The sequence below is a fragment of the Podarcis raffonei genome, chromosome 6 (genome assembly GCF_027172205.1).
Source record: "Podarcis raffonei isolate rPodRaf1 chromosome 6, rPodRaf1.pri, whole genome shotgun sequence".
NCBI classification, from domain to species: domain Eukaryota; kingdom Metazoa; phylum Chordata; class Lepidosauria; order Squamata; family Lacertidae; genus Podarcis; species Podarcis raffonei.
In genome coordinates, this window is record NC_070607.1 from 60,965,603 (window position 1) to 60,989,592 (window position 23,990).

The window sequence follows — 23,990 nt, forward strand, 5'->3', positions numbered from 1 at the left end:
ATTGAAACAAAAACAACATTCTTGGCAATACATTCATCTTTATAGCAGCTATTTGGCCCAACAAGGAAAGCTTCAAATTTGACCAAATTTCTAAGTCCTTTTTCACTTCTAACCAGCATTTCTCATAGTTATCCTTAAATAGGTTCAAGTTCTTAGCAGTCATATTAACCCCCAAGTATTTAACTTTATTCACTAATGTCAATCCTGTCTCCTTCTGAAACCCCTCTCTCTCTAATGGTGTTAAATTCTTCTCCAGATTACTGCATCCCAGATTACTCTTTTTTCCATGGTGGTGTTCAAATTAATCTCGAAATAGTCTCTCAGCGCTTTTTGGGCCTTCTTAATAACCTCTTGATCTCTGAATAAGGTGTAATTCATCCTCCATCTAAAGGAACCGGTTACTGTTATTCTCATGTCCATTCTCACTGCATTATGGTCGGAGCAGATTTTAGGGCAGATTTACATTTTTCGAGTCTTAGGTGCCAGACTCCTAGTTATCCAGATTTGGTCAATTCTTGTCCATGTCATTTGGGCTTCAAAGAAGAAAGTTCCCTCTCTACCCAAGGGGTTCTTTGTTCTCCAAATATCAATCAAGTCCATGTTGTCCGTCATCTCAAAAAAAATTTTTGGTAGTCTGCCATCATTGGTAATTACCTGTCTCAATGACTTGTCCATGTTTGTAGATACCACTCCATTCATATCTTCCATCATAATCATATTGTAGTCCATATAGTCCAACAATGTCTCATGCAATTTTTTAAAAAATTCAGACTTCCCCTCATTAGGTGCATACACTCCTATTACCAAAAAATTTTCTCCTTGTACTTGAATCTCAATTGCAACATACCTTCCTTGTTCATCTTTAAAAATAAATTTCGGTGATAGGCTCTCCTTTGCATAAATGACCACTCCTCTTTTCTTGACTTTGTCCGATGAAATAAATTCTTGGCCCAATCTTTTATTAATCAATATTTTCCTATGTAGCCTTATCACATGCGTTTCCTGTAAACAAATCAAATCCAATTGTTCCTTTTTTAAAATATGAAAGACTTTCCTCCTTTTCTCCGGGGAGTTCAAACCACGAATGTTCCAACTTAATGCTTGCAGAGACATGGTGTATTTACTTTATTTTCCTCCAACTGCTCCCAGTTGTTGTTCTTTATCCGACGGTGGTATCACTTTCTCTGGGTCGTCCAAACCCAAAGGTGATGGTAAAATACCCTGTAATCCAAGTTTCAAGACTCTCAACTCTTCTGCAGTTTCTTTTTGCAGATCTTCTTCGTGCTCACTCAGAAATTTTTCTTTATCTTCCACTGATCTTATTTTATATTTCCTTCCTTTGTAAGTAAAGGACAAGCCTTGGGGGAATTCCCACCTGAATATAGTTCTGCTTCCTCTCAGCAGGGCCACTAGGTCTCCATAGTTGGACCTGAGGTCCAGAAGATACTTTGGGATATCCTTGAATATCTCAATTTTTTTGTCGCTAATTTCCAAAGTCTTCTGAAAATGTAGGCTCAAAATTCTGTCTCTCTCTTCTTTCGATCGGAGGGTGATCAAACAGTCTCTCACCCTGTTCTTTCTCCCCCCTCTTCCAAGTCTGAAAGCACTCACAATCTTAAAGTCCAATTTCTCCTCTTCTAGGCCCCAAAAACCTGTAAATTCCTTCATAAGAAAGTCCCTCAGGTTGTCTTTCTCAAGTTCAGGTACGGCCCTAATCCTGAGATTTGTTTGCTTATCTTTCAGTTCGATCATAGATAAAATTGATTTGTGGTCCTCCAGCTGTTTAGATATTGGTGGTAGTTTTTCCTCAAAAACCTGCACTCTCTCCCTCGCTTCTTCAGCAATCTTTCGGGTCGAGGAAGATTCTTCCAATAATTTCCCAACTGATTCTGTATTTGTACTCACTTTCTGTCCCAAGTTGTTAATACTTAAGGTATTCTGGTCAATTTTATTTGATGCTACAGTAATTTTGCTTGATGCATCAGCAACCTGTTTGTTCAAATTTCCCAAAGATTCAAATATTTTACCCAGTGCTGAGGTTAGACCCTCATCCATTCCTTTGGGCCCTGCCTGGGATGGATCTTCCCCTATAGGGCCGTAGGGACCAGATGCCGAAGCTCTATGCTGCAGCAGCGATTGCTGCTGCTGCTGTCTTGTCTTTGATCTCGTTGCTTTTTCTTTTTCTTGTGTCAACTCCATAACAGTTTATCAGAAGCTCAAGGTCACTCTCACCAAGTCTTGTTTCAGTGGAAATTCCCCTCTCCTGTTTACAGTAGAGAGTTTCCAAATCAGTTACAACAGTTTCACTTTCCCCAAGTCACTTGTTTCAGTGGAAAGTCCCCAAGTCTATTTACCATGGAAGTTTCCCAAATCAGTTGCAACAATTTCACAGTCCTCTAGAGGGACACAGTTCAAGTTGTCCAAAAGTTGTAGCAAAAATTGTAGCAATAAAAGCTGTAGCAAAAGTTGTAGCAGAAAGGCAACAGTTCCTTTAATGTTTCTTGCAAAGCTTGCTATCCAAAAGTTACTTAGTCCTTATACAGTGCAGTTCCCAGTGTAACAAAAATTTCAATCTCTGACAGTCCGTCCCCAGGCATTGAGTGGTGGTTTAATATCTTTCTCACTTGTTTCCGCAGATATAACACTTCCCTTTCTCCCTTCCCACTCCTGCAAATCGGGAAGGGAACTCTCCTTTTTTATGAGCGGATTTAAGTCTTTTCCCAAAGCAATTTCCAGGTATTTAGAAGATACGGCTTTTGCTTTGATCTATTTACAAAAGCGGAAGGTGGACTTCCTGTTTAGACCTTCCCGCATTCGGTGCCGAATTCAAACATTTTCTTCCTTTAATTCCAATTTTTAAAATAGTCCTACTCACGGGTAGTTGTTCAATTGCCGAATTGTCACAGGAAAGAGGACAGCGCTCTCCGATAACAGCTGTGCAGCTTCACTCTGCAGAAGTAGCAGTCGGCTCGAAGCACCGCGCCAACAGCCCCTTCGCGCTCCGGAGCTCGTTACTGAGCCCCTTCACGTTTCGGGGGGGCGCCAACGGTGCCCGCCGAGCCCCACGCTCACAGGCTTCTCCTGCCTGTGATTTTAGAAGGGCCCCCGCTTCGCTGCAGCGGCAGGACCCGATTTCTGCGGAGCTCTTCCCTCCGTATCGGGGGAAGCCGCCATTATTGCTGGCACCGCCTCCGGAAGCCCAGACTAAAACACATTCAGAGTGGAAACAGTTGAGGTGCAACTATTTACAGATATTTGAAGAAATGCTTTATACTTCACAGCACACCTTCATGAAGGCTCTTTTAAGAAAATGGAACTGGGCATTTGTCTCTTAACCAAGGTCTCCCAGCTTTTGAGGCCCCTACCCACAATTAAAATTTAAAAATGATGAGTCAACATACAAATACAAATTAACCAACCTCATTCAACAATCAAAACCTGCTTCCTTGCTTTCTTCAGTTTCAGAGCAAGAAATCCACCTGAGGCCCATGTCAAGCAGCTGCTTCTTACCCCACTCCCACATTTCAATTTCGATATTTGTACCCCGCCCATCTGACTGGGTTGCCCCTGCTACTGAGGGCGCCTTCCAACATATATTAAAACATAATAAAACATTAGACGTTAAAAGGCTTCCTTATACAGGCCTGCATTCAGATGTCTTCTAAAGGTTATATACTTACTCATCTCCTTGACATCTGAAGGGAGGGCATTCCACAGGATGGGTGCCACTACTAAGAAGGCAAAAACCTGCTACCGTGCACACATATTCATGAAGTCCCTCAAGTAGCTGCCTGCCAACTGCTCCATGTGATTGGCAGACAGCAAAGCAAACAACAGTTTCTGCACTTCCTCTCCCACCCCAACAGACATTCTCAAAAGCTTCTGAAGTTGTTGTCTGATATAGCTGACAGGCAACAAAACAAATTAAGTTTCCGGTTTATGAGAATCTAAATGGTTTGCATAATCCTCAAGTATTTCATTTTAAAATGATATTTGCAACTTTAGTATTTTAAAAGGAAGTTCTTACCACAGCAAAAAACAATTATGATTTGAGATTGAGTCATGTAAAGTCAACATCTATTCTTTTAAACCCGTGTGGTTTCTTAATATAGTATTAATTTTTGAAGTGCCCGTCAAGTATACTGTATTTTTTGCCCTATACGGCGCACAGGCCCATAGGGCGCACCTAGGTGTTTTTTTGGGGGGGGGAATAAAGAGAAAAAAATATCCCCCCCGAGCTTCCCCCGACCCCAGCCCTCAGAACAGGCTGCTATCCTGAGACGGAGCACACCCCGGGCTTCAGGGAGCTCTCTGCAAGCCTGGGGAGCCCGGCGGGAGTTCCCGCCAGGCTCCCCAGGCTTGCGGATATCTGCCCGAAGCCCGGGGCGCGCTGCTCAGTGCGCCCCAGGCTTCGGGATGCAGGCGGATATCTGCAAGCCTAGGGAGCCCGCGGGAACTCCCGCCGGGCTCCCAAGGCTTGCAGATAGCTTCCTGAAGCCTGGAGAGCGAGAGGGGTTGGTGCACACCAACCCCTCTCACTCTCCAGGCTTCAGCGAAAGGACGCACACACATTTCCCCTTCATTTTTGGAGAGGAAAAGTGCGTCCTATAGGGCGAAAAATACGGTATATGGTGTGTGTGTGAAAATGATTTAAGTAAACATATCCACCAGCTCTGATACAAAATCCACCTTGAGCTGCAGTACTTCAGTTTATAAGCCATTTCAGATGTGGCTGCCAGTCCGAAATGAGTAGCCTTTCTATAATTAGTCTTACAAGGTTTTATTTTGAGACGTTTGCTTATTAGAACCATTTCCCCCTCTTTTCTAGGTGTTTTCCTGAAACTACTTATAGCTGGTATGTAATTTCTTGAAAATGTATGGGGGAAACATGGCGATGCATTATAGTTTTTTACATACCGATATTTTATACAATTTAATATGCAAAAAATATGAAATGGTATAAAACATTGCTATGTGAAAAATGGCAATAATATTATGGGGTCACAGAAAGCTGGGCACTATGCAGCCAGAGATAAGTATTTTGAAGTTTCATTGTAGAGATTTAAGAAATTGGGCCTTAAAAGTGCTTACAGTTAGTTGATGACTCTAGATGTTTTCCCTATTTTTTTTCCTAAATAGGAGTTTCTTTTTGTTGCACTGACTCTGGATTATTCAAGGACTGTTTGTGTGTGTTTACATATAAACACACACACACTTTATTCCAACCATTTACAAAGCACCAATAGTGTGCACAATTTTTCATATTTCCAAAGCTTGGCATCAATGCTCAAATCTTTGCTCATCATTTGTCTAATCTCCTCTGTGGGTTGAGATACATCTTTAAACTCAGTGGAGTTTACTTCCAAGTACAGTTCGTATTTCCCCCCTATGGAAGCAATCCAAATAAATTTGCTGGCAAGTTTTACCTTAACATTCCAAGAGGTAGAATCATTTTCATAATAATCCTGTCTGTGAAACTGTAATTTTAGAATTTTGGCATCATAGTTATTTCAGATAGGTTCCCATAACAAAACAACAAAGACAACAAATCACCCGTCTTTACACCCTAATAATAAGTGGTTTGGTCTTAGAATGACTTGTGACCACCAAATGACAGTTTAACGTACATTCAAGTGTGAAATGTTTATTAGTAATATTTGCAGAGCATTTTCTATGCTGTTTTTAATTATGCATCAGTTTTATTGACCTTTTGTGGGGGTTTTTTACTAGAATGGTGGTGTGTGTTTCTTCTTCTTTTTTAGCAAGCATATTACCTGTATTGATCCTGACACTTAAATGGGCTTATAAGAAATGTTCACAATCAAGGTAAAAGTTTTCTTATCACCAAACTCCTATTTTCCTTTCTGTTTTGCATTTCTAAGGTCCACAACATTTTATCTAAATAAATATACTCTCCTTGTAGATAATAAATTGATATTCTCACAACCTTGCTATGGGGGCTGTTTTGAAATTTTAAAGGAAATGCAATATACTTTTTTTATTAAACCAGAGCTACCAAATATTGTTAACAAAAATGTATTAATTTCCCCTTTTTTGCTGAATATCCAGACAAGGTCAAGTTACAGTATCTGAATGCTTCATCTACCTAGGCATTGGTGTTCACTCTGTTCTGAATGGGGTTGCCCAGCCCACACATGAGGCAGGGTGAAGCCAATTGGTGCCAATGCTGGTGCTGTTTTTCCACCGGCAGGAGGTCAGGCAGCACTTCTTATTGCATCTCAAGTGGCGAAATGGGACACATGGCTCCTGGTTGCAGGCCGGGGTTGCCCCTTGTTTCAGCATTGTCACTGGTTGTTCCTTTGGAGTGTGGAAACTTTGGTCCTCCAAATGTTTATAGACTTCAAGTCCTATCAGGCCCAGCCGGAATAGCTAGCAGTTTCTGGGCTGCATCAATAGGAGTATAGCATCTAGATCAAGGGAAGTAATAGTGCCACTGTATTCTGCTCTGGTCAGACCTCACCTGGAGTACTGTGTCCAGTTCTGGGCGCCACAGTTCAAGAAGGACACTGACAAACTGGAACGTGTCCAGAGGAGGGCAACCAAAATGGTCAAAGGCCTGGAAACAATGCCTTATGAGGAACGGCTAAGGGAGCTGGGCATGTTTAGCCTGGAGAAGAGGAGGTTAAGGGGTGATATGATAGCCATGTTCAAATATATAAAAGGATGTCACATAGAGGAGGGAGAAAGGTTGTTTTCTGCTGCTCCAGAGAAGCGGACACGGAGCAATGGATCCAAACTGCAGGAAAGAAGATTCCACCTAAACATTAGGAAGAACTTCCTGACAGTAAGAGCTGTTCGACAGTGGAATTTGCTGCCAAGGAGTGTGGTGGAGTCTTCTTCTTTGGAGGTCTTTAAGCAGAGGCTTGACAACCATATGTCAGGAGTGCTCTGATGGTGTTTCCTGCTTGGCAGGGGGTTGGACTCGATGGCCCTTGTGGTCTCTTCCAACTCTATGATTCTATGATTCTCACCCTACAGTGCTTCAGAATCTGCAATGCCTCCAAGCCCATTTCTACACACAATTCCAAATTGTTTTAAGCTTGTTCACATCTTGGGACCAGGTACAAAGGATGATCCTGTCTGTACATAGTCCCGTCCATACACAAATTTCTGAAGTGGAGGCCTTTTTCTGAGTTTCATCACTATCTGAGGTCTCATGGATACTGGAGAAAGGATTTTCTCCAGAATGAAGGCTTAGCTGACGTGTTCATTGATATAATTTTGATGCCAGGTGATTTAAAAAATAATAATCCCAAGACTTAATCAAATTTACTCTGCTACTTCTGTTCTCCGACAGGCTACCAAAGGGAGAACAATGTAGCATATGAATGAAGTCACAGAAGTTACTAATGCTGTCACTTGGGCAGTAGCAGGAAATAAAGGAGAGGCAGAAACAGAGCAAGAATACCAGATAGAAAGCAGACGTCTGGAGGAAAACCAAACCAGTCTTCTCCAATGAGTAGTTTTCAGTAACAGAGCCAAGGGGACAGTGTATGAGGCAGATTTGACATAATCTTCACAACATGAAGAGCCAATCAGTGGAGGCAACTGGGTAGACTCATCTTATTATTCTCTTTCTGTTCCTTCCCCTTCTTTTGACCCTTCTTTCCTTCCCCTTCTTTGGCCCTTTACTTACATGTTACAGGACAGTCAGAACTCTGTTGAGGAACTCAGCAAAAACCACTGTACCAACTGTATAGGTAGGATCTCATAGTGCTGCATCCCACTACCTTTGTGTGAACTGCCCCTTTCTCCTGCTGATTGAGCATAAGATTCCTGACAGGTATATGCTACAACATGTAGTTTTATGAAGAAAGCAACAAAGGCACATACTATGCAATAGTCCCTTCTGAAATTGCAAGATTTTGAATCTAGGGCAATAATCACCTTAAAAATAAAATAACAGTATCAGTGAAACACTGTTCAGTTTGAGCTACTTTTCTTCCTTTAAAATGTGTCCACCTTTTGTTTCTTTAAAACCTACTTTTTTCATCTTTTGCTAATAGTGCCTTATTCTTGTCATTTAGTAAAAACACACATGCAAGGAAGTATGACAGTTCACAAATTACAGTATCTTTTAAACCTAATTTACTCAGGTAAAGGTAAGTGCCTGGTTCAGATTCTATGGAAACTTAGATGCAGTTGCACATAGTTAAATCCTCACCAACATTATTTAAAAGAAAAAGACTACTTCAGAAGGGGTATTTTAGGAGAAGGAAGGAAAGAAGTGGATTCCCTTGCGCACTAATTCTTTAAAACAGGCCTAAAAAGTGAACACGTGTGAAATAGGAACAGAGATATGAAGCTGAGAAGCAGCAGGCTTTGGGGAAAGTTAAGCACCGTTTAACTCTTTTTTTATGAAAATCTAAAGCTGAGGTTGCTGACATAGTGCCCTTGGTTTACATATTGTCTACATTTTTTTATATTCACCTCTTTCTTAAATTTAGGAATTCCTTCATGCAAATATATCATAAAGCTGAATAATTTGCATTCTTCACTTACAGTCTCTGATAAGGACATAAAAACTGCCTTCCTGAGATCCCTGAAGTCCAGCATTTTATCTCTAGGAGCAGCTGGCTCAGAAACATAGTATGATGATCTTATCCATTCCCATTTTTGTCCACAGTATCTGTACTCAAGAATTCTTTGTGATCTCTGTGCAGTCCTTCATATGGGTTCTGTGTCTGCATAGGGTAGCCTTTGGAACCTTCTAGGATAGGTTTCCCTAACTTCATGCCCCCCAAATACTTTGGGACTGCAAATCCCATAATCCCTGAGGATTGGTCATGCTGGCTAGATCTGATTGCAGTTGAGATGCAGTTGAGATTTCCCTTCAGCTCACCTTATCACCGTATGCCCTGTTTTCCCTCAGCTCCTTCTTAACCACTGCAGTGGCCCCTTATTTGAAACAAGAGGAAAGATACATCTTGGTTGTTAGGAAGAAAGGAAGGGCAAAGGGAGAATCTACTAGGTATTTTGGAGATTCTAAGGATTATTAGAAAATCTGGCAGAAGCTGAAAAGAGCACTAAAGGGGAGAAAACAGCAGCTTGTTATGACTCCGGCCTAGTGTCCAATAACTCACTCAACAATCACATTTCAGACTTAGCTTAGCGCTCATTGTGATTTTACTCATTGCAGGAAGGCAGGTGCAGACTGGTTTACCTCAAAGAAATGGCTTAGAAGGGTTGCTGCACATTTTGCCTTATAGCTTTCCTCCTGTTAGGGCTAGAGACTTACTTATTCTTTTTAAGTGAATGCTCAGAGTTTGGGTCCCATTGAAGGCTTGGGCCCTGGTGCAACTGTATGATGATAAATATGGCCATGTGGTTGGCATCTGTCTGACTTGGGAGAAAATGGAAGAGTGTGCCTTCAGGGATGAGGTCAAACCATTGGAATTACAGTGCCTGCTGTGGCTGTATGTCTCCCTCATTGTTTTTGCTGCATTAGCAGCACCAAAGTAACCTCTCTGGGGTGCCAGCAAGGGCATACCTACGGGTTAGTTATGTTGGTTATCTTTATAGTAACTTGCTCCTGTATGGCTGAATCATCTATTGAACTACATTCATCTGCTTCATTCACCTGTTATTTCTTGTTGCTTCTACGGTTACACAGAAAACTGTAATGAACCAAATTTCATAGCATACACCCAAGAGTTCACAGGAGAATAGGTAGGGGAAATGGCACCACTTTTAACAACCCCTGTTGTACATGTGTGGCTATGGTTGCAAAAACAAACTAGTATATACATAATAAACCTACGCTGAGTGTAAACGTTATTCTTCCTCAGCCTCTCTCCCACAATATGTATAGCCTGCTTTTCTAGTTATAGTCAGTCTGCCTAACAATCTCATAAAACAGATATTCAATTATATCTCAAAATTGAGATAGAATTTCAATTTTGAAATGCTCAAGGTTTCTAAGTGCCTCGATACCAAAATGAATGGAGCCTGGCAAATGTGTCCAAGGAATATATTTTACTATTCGGGGATAAGAAGACAACACGAGGGAGAAGCAACATTGGCAATAACAACACTGAATTACTTCGGATGTCCTGTCATAACCTGCCGCTTTTTAGCCAGAGAGGTTTGCCTCCTGCCCCACAAACAGCGCGATAAAATTATGCATTGTATTTGCACTGGTAAGGAATTATTTAAAATGTTTCAAAACTCTGTAAAAAACCCCCCAAAAAAACCCCAAGACCACCACGTTTCCCACACGCAACGATGCTTCAATGTGAGAATCTTTGCTTCCATTTTTTTCCAGAGCCACGACAAAACCCAAGAATTGGAAGCCTGCTTCCTCTCTAAGGCCAAGCAGAAATGCCGGTAGCACGAGCGGAGCAGCGTTCGGCGCGCGCCTCCCGACGGCCACGCGGCTCCCTCCCAACGTCCTTCCCCGCCCCCCACCTCGCATGCGCAGCTGAGGTACTCGGCTTTCGCCGCCGCTTTCTCAGCCGGGCGTTATGCTGTGCCTGTTGTGGGGGCTTCTGCGGACTCGCCGGCTCTTGGGGGTGTGGATGCTGTTGTTGCTGCTGCCTCAAGAACTGGTGGGTGAGTACGAGGAAGGCAGGCGGCGACGGCGGAGCCTCTAGCGACCGCTGAGCCTCCCTTTCTCGCCGCCACCTGCCCCTTCCCCTCCCGCCCGCTCGCCTTCCCGCCCTCTCTCCTCGAGAGGCTTCGCAAAACGCGGCGCGCGAGTGGGCGGGTCTTTCCAGGCGCCTGAGGTAAACGTGGATGTCCCCCCGCAGCCCGCCAGGTGGCGCCGAGGTGACCGTCCTCCTCAGCCGCTAGGCGGCTGCGCGCCGCCCGCCGCGTCCCAGGCTGCGGCCTCCGTCGGCAGAGCCAGTTGGGCTGCCCATCCAAATTCTCGAGTGAGATAACAAACAGTGTTGCAGAGGCTCAAGGAGAGTCTGAGATCAACGAGATCAATCCGAAGAAGTATCTCCCAACTATCTAAAGGGCTGTCACATGGAGCAAGCTTGTTTTCTTCTAATCCAGAGGGTAGAACCCGACCCAGTGGGTTCCAGTTACAAGAAAGGAGATTCCGACTAAACATCAGGAATAAGTTTCTGTTCAACAGTGGAAGGGAGTCCTTCTTTCACTGGAGGCTTTTAAGCAGAGGTTGAACAACTGTCTGCCATGTATGATCTAGTTGGGTTCCTGCAGTGTAGGGGGTTGGACTAGATGACCCTCACGGTCCTTCCAACTCTACAATCTATGATTCTATGTGGCAGGGGGTTTCAGCAGGAAGTTACAGGTATGCATATTGGTTGGAAGAGAAAGAGTATGACTGGCTGAAAACTTTGCAGGCTCAAGCAGTGTTGAAATGTGATGAACATCAATGGTCCTGAGTATGCAAGGCGCCCCTGTAGCTTTTAACATGGAGCTGACCATTTTTTACATGATTGCAAAACTTGTGTAAGAAAAGCTTTGCTGAGTTCAGCAACACCACTTTGATTTTTTAAAATAAATATATTGTTGTATATAAAATCATCTGAACAACAACAAAAAGTCCCCTTCCAATTCTGGTTTCTCAGTGGCCATCTAAATAGCTTTGGGAGCTCAAAAACAGTGAAGTAATACTGTTTGCTGGTGATATCCAGCAGGTGTTATTGTAAGCCATACTCTTCAGATAGTGGAAGTGTTATACCCATTACTAGCCTTGTTAAGGTTAAGGTACTTGTTAACCTTGCTCATTTTGTATCCATTCACTGCTACAGTATCCTGTTTATTTATTTTGATGTTGAAATGCCAGTTCGTCAGTGAAGCATTGCTACAATCCACATATAATAATATTACTAAATAATATTCCATGTCTTCATTATTTATTTAAATCTGATTGGAGTCTGTTTGATTATCAGTGCATTCAAAAAATAAGTTCTGTGGAAATGATATGAATTGCCTCTCAATACCAATACTTGCAATAGTAGTCCAGTAATCCAATTTCAGATTGGATGATATATGTAATGTAGCTGTAACCGGCTTCTAGTTTTCAGTCTAATATTCCATACATTCCCTTGGACTACAATTCTATGCATAGCAACATTAGACTAAGTTTCAGTGCAACAGAGTGAGGCTTATTTTTAAAAGTAAACATGGATTGTGTTGTTGGTCACAGAACCCTGCTTTGATATTATAGCCTTGGACCTGCATTGTAAATGGCGATGTTTCTACATCAAATGTGTATAGCAACTTATGTGAGAAGTGCATGCTCATCTGTTTAGCATTGTTTCACTGAGGCTAGAAATAGTAATTAGTCATGACTTCCCAGCATACATATATGGGTTGAAACAGAAATGTTTTATATTTGTAATAGGTTGGTGGGATACATTTCAGTTCAAAACTTTGTGGAAGTTTTATTGTGTTTGGACTTTGGTTTTATTTTTGCTTTCATTTATGATCTATTCATTTATTTAAATATTTGACCTTCTCTTTTTCTCTCTCTTGTTTGCTGTGCCTCACTTGTCCATGGCCAAATCTTTGCTGTTTGTTTTACCACATTGCAGATATATGTACCTGGTAGCACCAGCACATGTCTTCTCCTCCCCGCTATCAGGACTGCTTTGCCCTTCTCCTTTGGGGGACATTCCAGCAGGAACTCTTCATTTGAAATGAAGAAAACGTGTATTGTATAAGGGACCATCAGTGCTAGTTTTGCTGGAGTTCACACAGGAAGAGGTCCAAGGAGACTGAGGTTTAAACTGAAAGTGTCTGCTAATACACAGTAGTTCATGCACTCATCTTGAAACACTTTCATATGGGTGTTATGAAGTGTTACATGTTCATTTCTGTTAGTTATAACCCCCCCCCCCATATTTGTTCTGTTGCTTGACATGTCAAAAATCTTAATATTAAATATATCAAAGTTGTGAATAACATTATCAGTTCCAAGGTTTTCTGTAACATTTTTAACTATTGTCTTTTTAAAGTGTGTGGAGAGGCCTGCAACATGGCTGACTTACCAAACTTTACATTTTCTGAGGTGTATGAAGAACTTACTGGCTTTGCTGTAATATACCAATGCATAGATGGTGCTGTAAGATTGCCTGGTAAAAGCACCGTCACTTACTGTCTTGATGGTTCCTGGACAAAGTTGGAAGAGCCATGTAAACGTATGTGCTGCTTAATTATTTTTTTTAAAAAACTGGTTATTTCTAAAAGCTTACTCTAATTTTTCAGGCTTCTATGTGACAATCTTGGCTGGTATAAGCCAGAGTTCCCTATTAACATCTGAACCAGGAAATTCATTCTAGGAAATGAGAATATGGAGTGAAGTTTACTGCCTCATTCTTGAAGTTCTGTAGTCTGTGTTCCCAAATATTCCCAAATCCATGACTCCACATGTAACCTATTAAAGAATCACAATTTCTGGTCATTACCCAACCCTGCCAATTTTGAGTCTGTTTTATTATGGTTGTTCCCATTTGGTGTGGAACACAAAATTCCACAATTTACTTGTGGAATCTAGTAAGTTGCTCCCATTCCTTGAGATGCCTGTTTTGTTTACAGTGACACATACCTTAGTTATATCCCATTTGGATTACCAAAACATGTTCCACGTGGGGCTGTCTTTGAAAAGTGCTCAGAAACTTCCAACTGGCTCAAAGAGCTGCAGCCAGATTGTTGATCAGGGTTGGTTATAGAGAGCATTCAACTCCCTGTCACAACAGCTGCATGGCTACTGCTCTGTTTCCAGGAAGAATTAATAGTGCTGATTATGACATATAAAGCCCTATACAGCTTAAGTCCAAGCTATCTGAAAGACCATATTTCCTCATACAAATATGCCTGGTTTTGAAATTTTATGGGGAGGCCCTTTCTCAGTCCTGCCACCCTCACAGGCATGCTTGGTAGGGATGCAGGCGAGGAGCTTCCATTTTTTGTGATATTGTTGCTAATAATGGTAAAGCACTATGGAGAGGGAACCCCCCCCCCAAATGCACAGGTTGAATTTTCTTTTTATAGCAGTTTTTCTTTCATTGATGATTTGTTTATTGTCAAATATACAAGTAGACCAGAGGTGGGGGGAAACAGAAGGCACATTCCTAATAGGGCATTGGAATTGCTGTTTACCTGCTGCCCACCAATGTATCTCTCTCATTACTCCTGATTCAAAGAGATGCTAGCTAGTTAGGTGTCAATGACAACCACATAAGCAGAATTACATCACATTTCTTGTTTTCCCAATAACTGTTTGATTGCTGGGAATATGTATTTTTTCAGCTGTGCAAGTGCTAATTGCAGGGGGAAATAATCTGGATCCCTGGCAGGAGATGGACTAATTTTCACAACCACTAATCCTGCACAGACACTACAAAAGTATTCTTCAAACAGGAGAGTATTTTTAAAAATAAGCTTCATCAGAAAATATCCCATCTTTAAGGAAATAGAAATGCACAGATTCTATTTTTTAAGGAGTTTTGCTTTTTAATCTTACTTTCAGCGGTTATATGTGAAAATCCAGGAGTTCAAAATGGAATAGAATTAAGTGGATTAAGAGATTCATATACTTACGGCAACAGTGTTACACTTGAATGTAAAACTGGATACTTCATGATTGGAAATCATTACATTCTCTGTGAGAAGAATGGTACTTGGGTCCCTAAAGTGCCATCCTGCAAAAAAAGTAAGACTTTGAAAAAAATCACAGGATTTACATTTATATTTTATGATTCAAAAATAAGAAGCTGTTTAAACTTGGAGAAATGCTGTGTTATAAAAGAGTAAATAATGTATCATGTAGAGTTTTAAGCTGAAGTGTATATAGACTTTCTTCTCTATTTATGTCTCATGTAGGGATCTTGGCTGAGTTCAGAGAACACTATTGTAAAAATGGTGCACTAATGCAGAAGGAGAGGCAGCCCAAAATCAAAAATATTTATTCAACACATTTATTTCTGGTGTCATTCAGGCACTGGGTTGGGCGAGAACCCTTGTCCAGGACAAGGCAGGAGCGAAAAGGTTTCAGGGAAGTGGGATGCTCCTAGCACCAGTTTTTCACTCCTGCCTTGTAGTGAAGCAGTCAGCTATCTTCACTCCCACATTACTTCTACTTTCAGCCAGCAGCTCTTATCCTTCTACCTATTTTCCTTACATCTTCTCTGTTGTTAGCCAGTATTTACCTTTAATCTTCATATTTGCATTGTTTTTACTTTATTTCCTTTGAACTCCAGATAAGGTCACTGAGCAAAGCTGCAAGTTCAGTCAGTGAGGTTACAGACAGTAGCAGTTCATGTGACTGAGTGGAACTGCCCTCCTGATGCTGGTGTTACCTGGACGGGGTTCAAGCAGGGCAATGTTGGGGCTTTGTGTGCAGTGGTCGGAGTCCTGGACAGGGGGCGACGGGGGTGGGGAGATAATTTCATCAGGCAAGCAGAAATTATCATTATCAGGCAAGCAGAAATGTGCTGACAGAGTGAACTCCTTAGCACCAGTTTAAATTCCAGCCAATATGGATTAGACAGCCAAGGAGGATGACATGAGAATGTTTCCTTCTTTCAAAGTTCTGGAACCTTCCCATGTGCATGCCTAGTATGAGCACATTCTGAAATCAGCCTTGCACATGAATCTATTAAAATGTCTACCTTAAAAGCGTTTGCAGATGATTTAGTCTTGACACTACAGGAGCCAGAATCTAGTACTAAAAGAGTTTTAGAACTAATTCAAGAATTTGGTCAGGTGGCAGGATTTAAACTGAACAAGTTAAAAACCAAAGTACTTGAAAAAATTTTAACACCGATAGAGAGAGAAAAGTTCCAAAATGAAACAGGCCTGACTGTGGTTAAGAAAGTGAAATATTTGGGGATTAATATGACAGCTAAAAATGGGAATTTGTTCAAAGACAATTATGAAAAATGTTGGGCTGAAGTGAAAAAAGATTTAGAAATTTGGTCAAATTTGAAGCTTTCCTTGTTGGGTCGAATTGCAGCTATAAAGATGAATGTATTGCCTAAGATGTTGTTTTTGTTTCAAACTTTGCAAATTTTGGACAAAATGGATTGTTTCAAGAAGTGGCAGAAAGACATTTCTAAATTTGTCTGGCAGGGCAAGAAGCCCAGAATAAAATTTAAGATATTAACTGATGCAAAGGAAAGAGGTGGATTTGCCCTGCCAGACCTGAAACTTTACTATGAATCAGCAGCATTTTGCTGGTTGAAAGACTGGCTGCTTCTTGAGAACACAGACATTTTGGATCTTGAAGGTTTCAACAATGTTTTTGGGTGGCACGCATATTTGTGGTACGACAAGGTGAAAGCACACAAAGCTTTTAAAAACCATATTGTCAGGAGAGCACTGTTTAATGTTTGGACTAGATATAAAGATTTACTGGAAAATAAAACTCCAAGGTGGTTGTCACCAATGGAGGCTAAGGCTCAGAGAAAACTTAACATGGAGGCTAAATGGCCAAAATACTGGGAAATCTTGGAACTAGAAGGGGACAGATTGAAATTGCAGAGTTTTGAGAAATTGAAAGATAAAGTGCGAGATTGGCTTCATTATTACCAAATAATGGAGGCTTATAATTTGGATAAGAAAGTTGGTTTCCAGGTGGAAAAATCAAAATCAGAAATTATCATTATCAGGCAAGCAGAAATGTGCTGACAGAGTGAACTCCTTAGCACCAGTTTAAATTCCAGCCAATATGGATTAGACAGCCAAGGAGGATGACATGAGAATGTTTCCTTCTTTCAAAGTTCTGGAACCTTCCCATGTGCATGCCTAGTATGAGCACATTCTGAAATCAGCCTTGCACATGAATCTATTAAAATGTCTACCTTAAAAGAGAGTATATGTAGTCTCAGCGGTCACACAGATGTAGGTTATTCATTTGTGTCTGAAAAGATCACGCTTCTTCACCTGATTGCCTGTGAGCTTTGCTTACTCATCATCACAACTGATCAAGTGGTTATTTTATAAGTCTGCTCTATATGTGACTGCTCAAAAAACACTTAAGAGAATTTTCAGAAAAATTCTCTTGTGTACTATGGAACAACGTTACTTGGTTTGGCCATGAAGGAATCAGTAGTAAACTGTGTTTTGCGCTAAAAAATCCAGATACATAATATTCTGATTACAACTTGACTCTTACCACAAACTTATAAAAGCAAGGCTAATATTATACAGACAATAATTTTTATCTTCTGCAGTTTTATTGTTCTTGTTACAGTTACTCCACATATTTGTGGTGCCCCAGTAGTGTCCAAAGGACATGTATATCCATTGCTATCTGAATACAATGTTGGAGATGTCATTGATGTGTACTGCAATCAAAACTACTCTTTCATTGATGAAACCACAAAGATGAGTGTGCGATGCCAAGGCTACAATCAGTGGGATCCTTCTATACCACTGTGTTTGGGTATGTATAGAACCAGTTTGAGAAGCACACAAATATGTTCCTTCCTCAGTTGCTCCATACCCAAGATAGATGTTGCCCATTATTGTAAATCACTGATGGTCAATCTTCACCCCCATCTACAGCCCTGTGAGGCTGTTCTAAAAAAAAAAAAAGTAGATAAAACGAGCATAATTATTTTAAGTGATGCAGTACCTAGTCTGCTATCAAGTAAACATTTCCTTTGGGATTTGAGCAGTGAGCTACATCCCTTCCCCTTATATAATCCTATTGGGGCAAGTACCTATAGTCTCTGAATCCTCTCATTCCTCATAATTCAGGACTGGAATGGGACTAGAACAATGGCTTTTTAGGTCATGTTGGAAAGCAGAGTGCTGTGTATATTACTAGATAACTACCTTGTTGAGGTTTTTGGGTGAAGTTAAGAGAAGGTGCAATCATATTGCTTTAAAGTTGGCTATCATAAGTTTCTAATAAGACGTGTCACACTCAGCTTTTTAAACATGGCCTTCCTCCCAGGAGGAAGAGGCAAGAGGGCCACTCTGATGATGAAACAGATTCAGTCCCTTGCCTCAGACAGCAAATTTGGGATGCACTGAGCCTAGGGCTTGCCGATCGGAAGGTCGGCAGATCGAATCCCCATGATGGGGTGAGCTCCCGTTGCTCGGTCCCAACTCCTGCCAACCTAGCAGTTCGAAAGCACATCAAAGTGCAAGTAGATAAATAGGTACCACTCTGGCGGAAAGGTAAACGAGGTTTCTGTGTACTGCTCTGGTTTTGCCAGAAGCGGTTTAGTTATGCTGGCCACACGATCGTAAAAAACTGTCTGTGGACAAACGTCTGCTCCCTCAGCCAGTAAAGCGAGATGAGCACTGCAACCCCAGAGTCGTTCACGACTGGACTTAACTGTCAGGGGTCCTTTACCTTTAATTTAGAGGGGTGAAAATGTTGGGACCATCCAAAGCTACCCTTGCAACTTTTGCCTCATGCAGTAGTGAGAAAATCTGCAAAATCCATGCATTATGAGCATGTTTTCTGGAGTAGCTGCTCCAAAAGCCTACATGCCATTATGGCTGGTGTCATCTTGGAAACAATTAAGCTTCTTCCTTCCCCTGCTAAAAGCTACCATTTTGGGAAAACAGTCTGAATACATCTGTGAGAAGGGAGAGAGCGTAGAGGAGGGTGCCAGCTAGAGTGGATCCTGTTTGAATCATTTTACGTCATGAACAAGACAGGCTAAGGTCAGCTCTCCTATTAAATTTGAAGATATTTGTATACACTCTTATGCTTAAACCCTTAGTATATTCCAAATCTATATACATCAGAGAGGTTTTTTTAACCTTTTGGTGTAGAACATTATGCATCTTGCACAAGTTGCACAAGTATGATTTTTTTTTGTTTTGGAATGCTTTGGTTTTGGAACAGACTTCCAGAATGGATTAAGTTTGAGAACCAAGGTACCACTGTACAAAGAAACAAAGCATTGCTTTATCATTTATAATAGTTATTTGTGTTTTCAGCAAAAGCATCACCAGACACTTCTGAATTCTATATCCATAATGGAAGAATAACGAAAGGGGTGAAACAATACTATACCCCTGGAGATGAAATTTCTATTCAATGTAATGCTGGGTATACTTTGTTCGGGCCATCTACGATTACTTACATTGGTGGGAGTAAATGGTCACCTAATATTCCAGTTTGTAAACTGAGTAAGTATAATATTTGTGAAAATGCCAAGAGATGTTGGGGGTGTCAGTGCTTACGTCAGGTTTGGTTTCATTGGAATGAAAGTCACTGGAGACTTTTAATTATGCATATATACTAACTGAGCATAAGGAAATAAGGCTCACAACATCAGCACTCAAACCAATACTAGTTATCCATCAGGTTTCTAGAGAGGGAACCATAATGTGAGAAAGGTAGAATGTGGAGTCTCCCAAGGACCAGTATTGGAACCAGTGCTTTTAAACTTCTTCATAAACAGTCTAGCATTACGACGGAGCAGTGAGGTGACCAGGTTTGCTGGTGATACTAATTTTTTCAGGGTCGTTAAAACAACGAGAGATTGCGAAGAGCTTCAACAGGACCTCTTCAAATTGAGCGACTGGGTGGTAAAATGGTAAATGCAATTCAATGTAAATCAAGTATAAAGTCATTCCTGCTGGGACAAAAAAAATCTCACCTATACACTCATAGGGTCTGAACTGGAGGTCACAGACCAGGAGCAAAACCTTGGGGTCATAGTAGATAGCTCAGTGAAGATGTGGACCCCGTATGTGGCAACCATTAAAAAGGCAAATTCCATTCTAGGAAGCATTAGGAAAGGAATTGAAAATAAAACTACCAGGATCATAATGGCAACATAGAAATATTTGGTGCAACCACATTTGGCATACTGTGTACAGTTCCAGTCACCATACCTCATAAAATATTGTAGAATTGGAAAAGGTTCAGAAGAAGGCAACCAAAATGATCAAGTGGAAGGAGCGACTCCCTTATGAAGTAAGGTTGCAACATTTTGGGACTTTTTAATTTAGAGTGAAGGCAAGTAAGAGACAACATGGTAGAATTTTATAAAAATTGACATGGAGAAATTGGATAGAGAGAAGTTTTTTCTCATTTCTCTCATAACCCTAGAACTCATAGGCTGAATGCTTGAGGATTCAGGACAGATAATAGAAAATACTTCTTTACACAGTGTTCAGTTAAAACTATGAAATTCACTCCCCTAGGCAGTGATGGCCACCAACTTGAATAGCTTTAAAAGTGGATTAGACAAATTCATGGAGGAGAGGTCTACCGATGGCTAGTTGCCACAGTGGCTATGCTCTGCCCTCGACTGTTGGCGGCAGCAATACTTCTGAACATCAGTTGCTGGCTGAAACTCTTCCTGCTTGGACACGGATACACAATTAGAAAAGGACTATGGAACTTTGTTTCAATATATGATTACGGTGGCGAGACTATTATATGCATAAAGATGGAAAAATTAATCATTATCAACAATGGAAGAATGGTTTTTAAAATTTAACTAGGGGTGCCATATATCCAGAATTTCCCAGATTGCCGGGATTTGGCTGTCAGAAACAACTTTTGGGTCACTTTCAGAAATATGGCAACCCTAAATTAATGGACCCAGCTGAGATGGCAAAATTGACATGTTTAATCAGATAAAAGTCATTGTTGACATTTACTAAATACTGGAAAGGTCTCATAGACTTTTTGCATGAAAAATAAAAATAAATAATGGATGGGGGGGGTTGAAGATAAGGTTTGTTGATAGAAAGCGGTTTTGTTTGGTGTTATATTGGAATAGATGAAGTGATTATTGTTTATATATAGCGGACAGATGAAGAATGGGAAGTTCTTTAATCTCTGAACTTTATCTTTTCTATTTCCTATTGAAAACTCTTTTCTATTTATTTTTTTTATTTCTATCTTTTTACTTTTTTGTCATGTTTTTATCTTAATGTTGGACAAAAAATATATTTGAGATCAGGTTTTGTATTTCTCTTTATAAACTCTAATGAAATTTATTTTTTAAAAATGAATATCAGAGGCTGGAAACCACAGGAGGGGTGAGTGCTCTTGTGCTCAAATCCACCTCTTGTGATATGAGATCTATATTGAGCTCCAGTACTTCCTTTTATAATTCATTTCTGATGTGGCTAAGTCTAAATAAGTAACCTGTCAATAATTAGTCTTTCCTCTCCTCTTTTCTAGGTATTTTCCTCAGATTGCTTATAGCTGGTATGTAATTTATTGAATATGAATGGGGAAAATAAAAAGATTCATTATAAATGTTTGCATGCCAAGGTTTTATACCAGTTCATAGATTTTTTCACAATAGCAAAATAGAAAGTGTGGCACTCTCCAGCCAGAAATACACATTTTAAAGTTTATTTTATAAGAGAGATATAAGCTTATGCTTAACTATCACCAGCTGTGTTCACAGTCCTCCACATTTCAGAAGTTTTTCACCAGTGCTCAAATCTTTGGTCATCATTATCTAAAACACAAACCTGCAAGTAACTTGTAGGTTTTGTTTTGTTTCTTTTTGAGTTACAGTTTTAAACTGCTTAGAGAGAAAATTAGTATTTTGCACGCACACACCCCAGGAACAAATAAAGTTGTGTGGAGGGCTTTTTTCCCAGCCAGAACTCACCAGAACTCAGTTCCGGCACCTCTCGGGTGGGCCATTCTAAGAGAACAAGGCAGGTGCTCATGGTGAGTTCTGGCACTTCTCTTCCTAGAGAAATAGCACTGGTTGTGTGCCTTTAGACTCTAGATTTTGCAGAATACTGCAGCCTCACACTGGAACTGTATGTTTGTGCAGTTAACATGGATTAAAAGGCTCAACAAATACACTTTAAAAAACAATCAGACTTTTTATTATTTGGAAAGTAACTGGGAAATGCATTGAAAGGTAGGTGTGTGATGCATGGATGACTAGTGGGAAGACATTTAAACAAGCAAATCAGGATAAATGATCATTCTTGCAAAACTTCTCCAAAAACAAATCAGAACAATTGCTCAATGAAGACTGGATTTGTAAGTATTCTGCAAGCAAATCTGCTGAGTGATGAATTAACGACCCATTAATTTTTCTTAGCGTTAACATTGGTAGGATGATTCACATAAAAGTCCTGCCTCTCACCAATCTTTGCCACTAATAGTCTAGTGATCACCAAATGTCACATTGTTGTTAACAGTATTCAATAATGAAGTACTGTTCTTTATGCCTCAGGTAACACTGGATAAAATTTCCAAAATGGCTGTTTTTAATTGTACATCAGTTTTCTTGGACTTTCATGAGCCTTTTTTCTTGTGTTCTTTTTCTTTTTTAGCATGCATATTGCCTGTAGTACTCGTGGCAAGTAAAATGGTTCATAGGAAATGTTGTTCACAAGAAAGGTAATTTTTTTCTTAATATCAAACTCCTCTTTTCCGGTTTCTTTTATATTTCTAAGGTCTACCTTATACATTAACAACACAGAAATTATCTCCATGTAGAGGAAACACTCCATGCTGTATCATCTGAACTGCAGTGCAAATTTTGTTTTTCTTATGAATGACCTGTGTTGCTGATCTGAGATATGGGTATATGGGTGTTCAAATAGTAAAATGCTACTATTTGTTGTACATGGGGATATATATATTTCTATTTCTCTTATTTCTATTTCTATTATGGTTTGTTTCACTATATTTGAAAATCTAGAAAATGTATTTTTTAAAAATAGTAACACTTAAGGGCCACATATAACACATAGCATCTTACTGATATATCAGCATACACTGTCAAACGTGAAACCACATATTTAGCTTGCTGAGAGCATACCTTTAGGGAAACTGTTTATAAAGTAGCTTCCCGATATGCAAAATGGTGGCAATTCAGAACCTCATATAATTTTAAATGTGGCTGCTGGATTGCTAACTGGGATTATGTATTATACCAGTGTTTCAACAACTGCAGTGCCTGTGCCTCCAAGCCTGTTTCTAGGCTTGTTCTTCATGGGACAAGGTACCTGAAGGATTATCCTGTCTATATATGTGTCTGTCTATACCTAATATAATATGTACAGGCACTTTTCATTTCTGAATCAGCTGAAATGTGCATAATGAGGAAAGAGCCTTCTCTGGAATGAAAGCTCAGCTGGCACATGCAGTGATAGAATTTCAGTACCATGTGATTTATTTCTTTAATTTTCCAAAGATTTTTAATCAGATTTACCCTAACACCTCCATTCCCCAGCAGCCTAATGGTAAAGAGAGAGCAAGAGAGAGAGCAAGAGAGAGCAGCAACCAAAGAAGGCATTTTGTTGCCAGAGACCTTGGAAGAGTCAATGGCAAAATTTGAGCTAGAACACCAGAAAGAAAATGGAAGGCAGCAGGAGAAGCTAGTAAGTTTTAGTAAGCTTCCCATTAATACAACCAAGGAAGCAACAGATGAAGCAAACCCAACATCATCTCTGCATGAGGAGGGACCAATCAGTGAAAGCAACTGGGTAGATTCTGCTTATTTTCTCTTTCTTTTTCTTCTTGTTCTTTTGACCCTGAATACCCCTATACATGTTAAAAGACAGAGGCAGTCCTCTGCTGAGATGCTCAGCAAAGGCCACTGCACCAAATGTACAAGTAGAATTTCATAGTGCTGTATCCCACAGGAAACCTCTGTGTGAGTCTCCTTTTTCTCTTGCGGACTGAGCGTAAGACCCTTGACACTACAGGTAAGTGTTACTATATGTATTTTTATGGCGCATATCATGCAGTAGCCTATTTTGAAATGGCAAGATTTTGACTCTATAGCCATAATCATTCTAAAAAATAAAACTATAATTGTATCAGTGAAATGTCTGACTTGGTTTCTTTAACACCAGAATCGTTTTTTGTTCATTTTTTTCTAATGTTATATCTTTTTATTGTCAGTCAGTAAATAAGCACATATGGAAGTATGACAATTCACTAATTACAATGTTCCTCAAACCTACACCTGTAATTTACACAGTTACAGTTAAGTATCTCTTTCAGATTCCACTTTTCAACGTTTAAGTAATGAATATGGAAATTCTGTAAGTGTAGTAATATAAAAATTAAAGAGTAGGCATCAGCT

General features: G+C 40.2%; 1 protein-coding gene and 1 long non-coding RNA gene across 4 annotated transcripts in view; one reads left to right on the forward strand and one right to left on the reverse strand.

The window, feature by feature from the left end:
* Window positions 1-23,724, forward strand: part of LOC128416146 (membrane cofactor protein-like) — a 37,467-nt gene extending 13,743 nt beyond the window's left edge. For 2 of the 3 annotated variants that reach the window (XM_053393431.1, XM_053393432.1), the window contains exons 2-8: window positions 12,951-13,133; window positions 14,465-14,647; window positions 17,189-17,380; window positions 18,898-19,089; window positions 21,104-21,130; window positions 22,228-22,294; window positions 23,094-23,724. In XM_053393431.1, the coding sequence (XP_053249406.1) occupies window positions 12,951-13,133; window positions 14,465-14,647; window positions 17,189-17,380; window positions 18,898-19,089; window positions 21,104-21,130; window positions 22,228-22,294; window positions 23,094-23,529 (1,280 nt within the window). In that variant the 3' untranslated portion in view covers window positions 23,530-23,724. Of the gene's footprint in view, window positions 1-4,828; window positions 4,856-5,762; window positions 5,827-7,318; window positions 7,939-12,950; window positions 13,134-14,464; window positions 14,648-17,188; window positions 17,381-18,897; window positions 19,090-21,103; window positions 21,131-22,227; window positions 22,295-23,093 lie in introns of those variants that run through there. The other variant, XM_053393433.1, reaches the window with a different exon arrangement.
* LOC128416151 (uncharacterized) lies at window positions 5,716-7,338 on the reverse strand. Its single transcript, XR_008331152.1, has 2 exons — window positions 6,993-7,338; window positions 5,716-6,405 (listed from the first exon to the last, which is right to left on the reverse strand). It is a non-coding gene; the product is annotated as an uncharacterized LOC128416151 (long non-coding RNA).
* Window positions 23,725-23,990: the final 266 nt, after the last annotated feature.